At 55.9% G+C, this 7,100-nt stretch overlaps 1 protein-coding gene across 18 annotated transcripts in view; it reads right to left on the reverse strand.

Moving 5' to 3' along the window:
• SCRIB (scribble planar cell polarity protein) overlaps positions 1–7,100 on the reverse strand; it is a 110,612-nt gene that overhangs the window by 55,786 nt on the left and 47,726 nt on the right. For all 18 annotated transcript variants that reach the window (XM_035897653.1, XM_035897636.1, XM_035897602.1 and 15 more), the window contains 3 exons: positions 6,578–6,655; positions 4,190–4,504; positions 3,620–3,700 (listed from right to left, as the gene is read on the reverse strand). In XM_035897653.1, coding sequence (XP_035753546.1) covers positions 3,620–3,700; positions 4,190–4,504; positions 6,578–6,655 — 474 coding nt within the window. The remainder of the gene's footprint in view (positions 1–3,619; positions 3,701–4,189; positions 4,505–6,577; positions 6,656–7,100) is intronic.

Raw genomic sequence — 7,100 nt, forward strand, 5'->3', positions numbered from 1 at the left:
GGAGGCCCCATCCCTGGGAACATTCCAGGCCAGGTTGGCCGGGGCTGTGAGCAACCTGATGTGGTTCAAGGTGTCCCTGCTCCTGCAGGGGGGTTGGGCTGGGTGACCTCTAGGGGTCCCTTCCAACCCCAAACATTCTGTGATTCTATGATTCTATGAACACATCGCTTGGGCCAGAGCCTGAAGGGACCTGCAACCACGAATACTCACATGAGCTGAGGGAGAGAGTATACGTGCACGTTCCACTAGCAAACCCTAAACCTGATTAACCAGTGGGTCGGAAACAGGGTTAAGTTGTCTGTGTCATCCATGCCCTGTAAGGACTGTTAGTGCTTATGTGTGCACCTGTAAAGGTACTGCCCCCCTCCCTGTCTGTGTAAATCGGTGGCCAGCCATGTCCGCAGTGTATTTCATCTTTGGAACCTGCACTTAGCCCTCCTGATGGCTGGAGCTGGGAACGGGGAAAAGCGGCAGTGTTGTGCCCAGTGGACTGGGAAGGGAGGGTCCCCTTGGGTCCTCCCACCTGCCAGATACCCCAAAGTTTAACAAAGATGACATGCGGAAGAGACTTGGCTCTCAGGTTCTTATCACCAGATCAAGGCCCACCATCCTCCACAGGCAGACCCGCTGCAGCAGCACACGCTGTTGACTTCACACATTCCCCTCTGTTATTCTGCCACTGACAAGAAGATGACACGGTCAGACCAGAAGTACACAGTGGTACTTCCCCGGAGCAGCGAACAGGGACACAGGACTCCCCAAGGCAGAGGCATACCATACAGAGCAGCCTTTTATTCACTAACTTCTCCATTACCTGGCAGTCACGATGCCTTCCCAGCTTTTGGGCAGCTAGATTTCAGCGGCCTTTCTGGCCATGTTGCAAGAGAATTAAGACAACCATTCAGGTCGGCTACCTAAGCGCCCAGAGGAAGGGGCAGTGCCATCTGTCCTCTCCCAGCCCCACACATTTTTCTGCGTGCCAGGGAGTTGTATTGCTCTGGCAAATTTCTTAGTGAGCAGACTGCTCTCATTAGGACCCCCACGTGTTGCCTGGTGCTACTACTGTCCTACATCTCCCCCAGAACCTGTTTTCTCCAGTCTACTCCCAGTCCTATCCCAAAAACCAGCTGCCCTTAGCCACTGCTCCCAACACTGCACCCTCCCTGCTAGGGTCCCACTCCATGAGTCAAACTCTCCAACGTTCCCCCCCTTGCAGCTCCCTGTCCCATGTCTTCCACTACCAAAACGACTCTCAGGATGCCCGTGGTGACTCTCAAGGCACACTGGAACACAGGGAAAGCTGGAGAGTTAGTAGTCAGTCACTGGTGAGTTTTGTGGGGTGTTAACTTTGAAGAGAGATCGAGGCTGGGCTCTTCAATCCATGTACTCAAAGCTCCCTTAGGAAAGTAAAAGGAGCTATCCCAGTCCTTCCCCTGCAGAGAAGCCCAGGACTGTTTAGAGCACAGGGGAAGAGTGGGAAGCTGTGCTGTATTTCTTTTGCTGAGGAAACAAAAATTCTTGGGCAAAGCGAGAACTGAGGCATGACGAGGAGCCTATGGCTTTGGAAACGGGCTTCTGCCTGCTGGACCTATGCAAACGCCTGTATCCTAGCGAGGGCCCTTCTGCTTTCCCCGTGCAGGTACAGGGGAACACACGCGACCTGCACAGCACACCCCAGGAATCAGCACATCCTGAAAAGCTTTCCAGTAAAAATAGGCAACCACTGCTTCAAAAGAGTTGTGGTGAATAGGGAACGTAAGCGATGCTGGGCAGGCACAGCTCTGAAGTGAAGAGACGCTCTCAGCATCCAGCACCGCTGGGCCAGGGCAGCCCCCAGCCCTCACCCAGCACCAGATTTCGCTGGAGACTGAGCGGAACTCACACGGCTGCTGGCACATCTCGCACAGCAAGCAGGTATTCTCGAGGACAAGTATCACCGAGAAGGTGTGAGAGGCCTCAGGACGTAATGCTACCACAACATGGAGAGCACGCTCAGCAGTTGGCCCCGCAGCCAGGGAAGGCGGAACGGCAGCCGGGGCCAGGAGGCATGGCTGTGGGAGAAGCAACAGCCAGGCCCTTGCCGGGAGGCACACAAGTGATGCGGATGGTCCAGACCAGTAAGTGTTCTCCTGGAAGATAATGATTTGTCCCTGCTTTCGTCGTAACGGAGCACAAGATTTCAGCTGCAGCTGATGCTCAGCACCAAAGCTTTTACGACTGCACAGGCCTGAGCACAGGCAGAATCCCCGGGAGCAGAGGGCCGTGCCCTCGAGCATGGACATCCCACCCACGTGGTAACGCCGCGCTCATCATTGCAGTGGGGTGTGTCGGAGGACTAATGACAGCAAGGCCTTCGTCCACACTAACAGAGGCCCTGAGCCCATACACTGCAGCCTAAGGACACGGCAAGCTATTAGGAGGGAATTAGCTCTGCTTTTCCTACGAAGCTGCCCACAGATATAAATAGAGCTGCTAACGGGGGGTGGAAACGCGTTTGACTTTTGACTCTATTCTGAGACCTTGTGTTTCCTTCTTGCCACAGGTAGAGCAAATCAACGCCATATGACAGGCTGCGTGCCTGCGATTACGCCTCTCAGTCATGCCTCTGTACCGTGGAGCATCAGAAATGTGCAACACCAAAATAATTTAGGCTATCTGGCAACAATCAGGCTCAGGGCTTGATTTTTGATTTTGTGAGGAGGGGGAGCACGAGCCAGGACGGAGAGATGCTGTACCAGTGCAAGTCTCCCGCCAAGATATGAATGTCAGATCTGGGCCAGAGCTCCACTGAAGCTATGTGCCAGAGCAAATACAGCACAGCCCCCAGCCTAGGGGTAGGGCAGACAGAAGCCAGCACTGACAAGGCTGTATCCGTGTTTACTCGCGCCAGCTCTGTGGTAACACGTGCTCTTACCACACCAGCTGGATCAGAAACCCACCACCAGCACCAGGATGCAGGAGCTTTCACTCGGAGGCAGCATGCGAGCTTGGGAAGAGGGTCAGGAGACTCAGCAGACCCTCCCCGGCAGGAGGGGGAGCAAGTGGCACGTTTAGGCAGAGAGACTTGAGGTTAGAGCAGCAGTGAGATCCATACCACTGGCACAAACGGGAAGGGAAATGGGGTTCCCAATGCAAGCAGGGGGAAGCACTGCGGTACGCCCTGCCCGGCCCCACACCACCCTCGGGCAGCCTCCCCTCCCTCCTCTTCAGCCTACGCTGACCCCCCTGCCATGCTCTCTGCAGGGAGCCGGTCAGCCGTGCCCGGAGGGCTTCCCTCCCCACAGCCGTGCTGCAGCAGAGCCCTCTGGGGCTGTCCCACAAGGCTCTGGAGGGACAGGCTGGGGCTGCCGTGTCACCTCCCTCCAGCACAGCCCCGACTGCCATGTGCCGTTCCTGGGGGAAGCGCTCGCTCGCAGCGCTTGGGGAAAGGGGAGGCATTAACTGCACCCACCACCAGTCACAGGCAAGGATAGAACCACCAAGATTAAATGCTCTCCCAGAAGGCTCAGGAGCTGAAAAAATGACCCCCAAAATCCAGCTTCAGTGACAGAAAAACAGCCCCTGTATGAGGAAGGGCAGAGAACCGAGTTAGACCCCTTCCCTGCACACCCACACTCACCGAGATGACCCGATCTCCTACGTGCAGGATCCCGTCCCGATGGGCCGCACCACCCTCTGCAATCCGGGAGATAAAGATCCCCTGCAACACAGTCAGACGGGTCAGAGCAGCACGTGCCTCCCCTGACCAGCGCTTGGCTTTCCAGAATCGTTCCTGGATGCCAGGCAGGTCTCAGCGCTTTCCCCTTCACAGACCCCTTCCCTGCCCTGGCCCTCCCTATTTGTTCCTCACTCCACACAAACCCTCCTCTGCTTCTGGAGCCACCCGCAAAACCTCCAGCTGCAGCAAAGCCTTCGTGTGGCCGAGAGCCCAGAATATATGCCAAGAGGACAGCAGCAAGATTAAATGTCACTGGCAGGGATTGCGAGCCCCAGCCCCACCTCCTGCTGGACTTCCCTCCTTTCCCGACTTAAGAGTAGGTTCCGGCTCTCGGAGCCCTCCTGGCCCCCCAGCCCAGGGCCACGCTGCACTGCTGCGTGCCCATGGGTGAGGAAGACCCCGCGCTGCTCCCACAAGCAGTGCTGAGGCTCGGGGACCAAGCACCTTCCTTCCCAGGGAATCATTACTGACCGTGTCACCAGCCCGGTAGGGCGTGGAGCCTTTGCCACCAGCGATGCTGAAGCCCAGGCCCTTCTCATTGCGCATAAGGCAGGTGGAATATCTCTCTGTGGGAGGTGCCCCCTCGGGTCGCTCTGGGAAGCGCAGACCACCTCGCCGCTCGCGAGGGCTGTAGTCATCCTCAGGGCGCAGCGGGGTGACCGTGATGGCGTTCTCTGGCTCCACCATCCGCTCCCGCAGAACTATCATGGAGACGGAGCTTCCTGATCCGCGCAGGGCTTCCACCGCCACGTGATGCTCAGCACAGTGCAGAGACACGCCGTTCACCTGGGGACAGACAGAGCTGGGCACAGCCCTTACCTCCGCGGGGACTTCTTCCAAGGGCCGCACGGACAGCTCCAGCCTGAGCAACTGCTGCCCAGCAGAAGCACAGCTCAGCCCCTGCAGAGCTGGGTCAACGCCTTCTTCCCCAGGGGTACCCAGGCCTCAGCTGCTGTCCCCCCTGCAATCGCCCAGCACAGGAGGCTCCCACAGTGTGTCCCAGGCTGGGGCAGCCCCTGCCAAGCACACTGAAGGCCCTTTCTGAGGAATCCTCCCCCCACAGGGAGCTCCGACTTCCCTAGCATCCCTGCAGGCCACAAACTCCCAGACAGATGGCCACCCACCCAGAATTACCTCCCCTAACAAACCTCAGTACAACTCGGGGCGACACAACTTCTTGTTCGCCTTCCAGAAGGACATCTACCTCCTCATACCCTGGAACGCCCATTTCCTTCCCCCCCATGCAAAACTAGTGAGGTACTTGCAGGGGGGACACCAGGTCCTGCAGCTCTCAGGGAAGGAATCCAATTCCCTTCACTCTTGCTTCCCTGATTTCAGAAGAAAAGATGATGGAGGAAATGCAAAGTGGGGGCCCGTGAAGCTGAAGAATTTTCTTTTCATAGCAGCCACCTCGCTTCATATTAACACACACTTAGAGGAAAGATTGTCTGGTGCTCAGCCTGAAACCTAGATGGTCAAATCTATTTCCTCCACTTCATGACATTTTGGGTTTCTTCCCATCATGGCCTTCATTACCGAGCAACGTGCTGTATCCCTACTCTAGGGGCAAAGAGGTATTCCTTACAATTCATGGCCAGTGAGCATGCAACCCACGTCTGATGTGCCTCAGCCACATCCTACCTGAGGACACAACACAGCCTTTTAGAAGGAACAGGGCAAACGTCTGAGTCATGTGGCAAGGGTACCTCCACTTCTGCAGGAGGCACATCTCAATGGGCATCCCGGGAAGTGAATCACAAGTGAAAACAGAGCAGTCTTTTCCCAAAGCTGTAACTGAGAGGGATGTACTTTATATGAAATAGTAGGGTGCCATGAATTTGGCTGGTGGGGAAGGGAATAATCATTCGTCTCTCACAACCTTCAAAATCTGACTCCCTTTTGGAAGTCGCTCTGCAGCACAACGCAGTACGATGGATGCAGCACAAGGGTGCTCGGTGACACTCAGGGCCCTATAACATACAATAGACCAGGCTAGGCCAAGGGCATATTCCTTCTTGGACTTAAAACTTCATGGAATTATCAAGACACTCTATGATAGCTGCAGAGGTGAATGAGGTAACTTCTGAAACCCCAGAATCAAGTTTTTCTCACGAAGCAATATAAAAACTTCTGATTACGGAACCACATAGTGCCTTATTTGGCTTCTACCACGGTCGATGCCAGGTAGGTGGTGAAAAAGACTGGAACACCTACCGAGGCAAACACCCAGGCCAGGCCTCCACTGCTCATACGTAGGTGCAGTGAGTGGGGGAGCATGAGGTGCCTAGGGACACCACACCAGGTCGCACAAACTCAGGCCAGTGCCCCAAGTGCAGACCACTCCTCTGATCCCAGTCCAGCACTGTCGGGACATCTCTTCCCTCCATAGTTAAACCAATCCTCCCTTAAGTGCATCACAATCCCGTCTGATTAATCACATTTTTAAATAACGTGAAGGCAAGCGAGCATGGCATACGGCTGGCTCCCTGGCTGAGGGGGATCCCTGGACCTATCTTACGAGGTCCACGCTTGCCCCAGACGGGAAAGCAGAGGTGCAGAGGCCGGCTGGGGACGTGGGCACACACGGCCGTCCTTCCCACCCGGGTTACACAACACTCCAGAGCTGGGGGAGAGCGAACGCAGGAACAATTTCGGTCCTTATAAAGCAGCAGGAGATTAACGGTAATGTTAATTAAACAACTCTTGGAGCCAGGGGAATTTTGTTTTGCTCTTGCACAGCTCCTGATGCTTAATGTGGCCTGCAACCTAGCACGATGCAAATAAACACCAAACCACATCTCTCCCTCCGCTCCCAAGTCAGTAGAAGCACGCGCTTCTTCACGGCAGCCAGGTTCTTACCTCCAGGAGCTTGTCCCCAACACGAACCCCTGCACGAGCTGCAGGACCCTCTTCTGACACGCGGGAAATAAAGATGCCCTGGAAACAAAACTACTTATTAGAAGCGGCAGAGCCCATTCCTCAGCCCTCTGAAGTGCAGAGACCACTCCACCCCGTTCAGCTTAAGGGGAAGGGGAGATCCCTTGCCAATCCCGTACCCTGGGTGTGAGGCCAGGACAGCCACATCCCCCCATTCAGGAACTGGTAGAAAGGGGAGAGAAATCCCATCGCAGGGCTACCCCGCAGGCGACAAAGGGGAAAAGGGAACTACGCTTTCATCCTTTTCCAGCGGGACGAGAACAGGATGCAGCTGACGCCAGCGCCGACTTGCGAGTCCTGTACATCAGGACATGGATGGGAAAGAAGCTGCTGCTCTGGTGGCTGCTCTCTGCAGTCAGTAGCAGGAAGCTCCAACACGTTGTGCTCCACTGGCGAGAGCCTGTCCGGCCCTGCCAGCCTCCCGCTTCGGGGCGGGTGGCGGGGT

The sequence above is a fragment of the Egretta garzetta genome, unplaced genomic scaffold (genome assembly GCF_000687185.1).
Source record: "Egretta garzetta isolate BGI_Z169 unplaced genomic scaffold, ASM68718v1 scaffold460, whole genome shotgun sequence".
Taxonomy (NCBI): domain Eukaryota; kingdom Metazoa; phylum Chordata; class Aves; order Pelecaniformes; family Ardeidae; genus Egretta; species Egretta garzetta.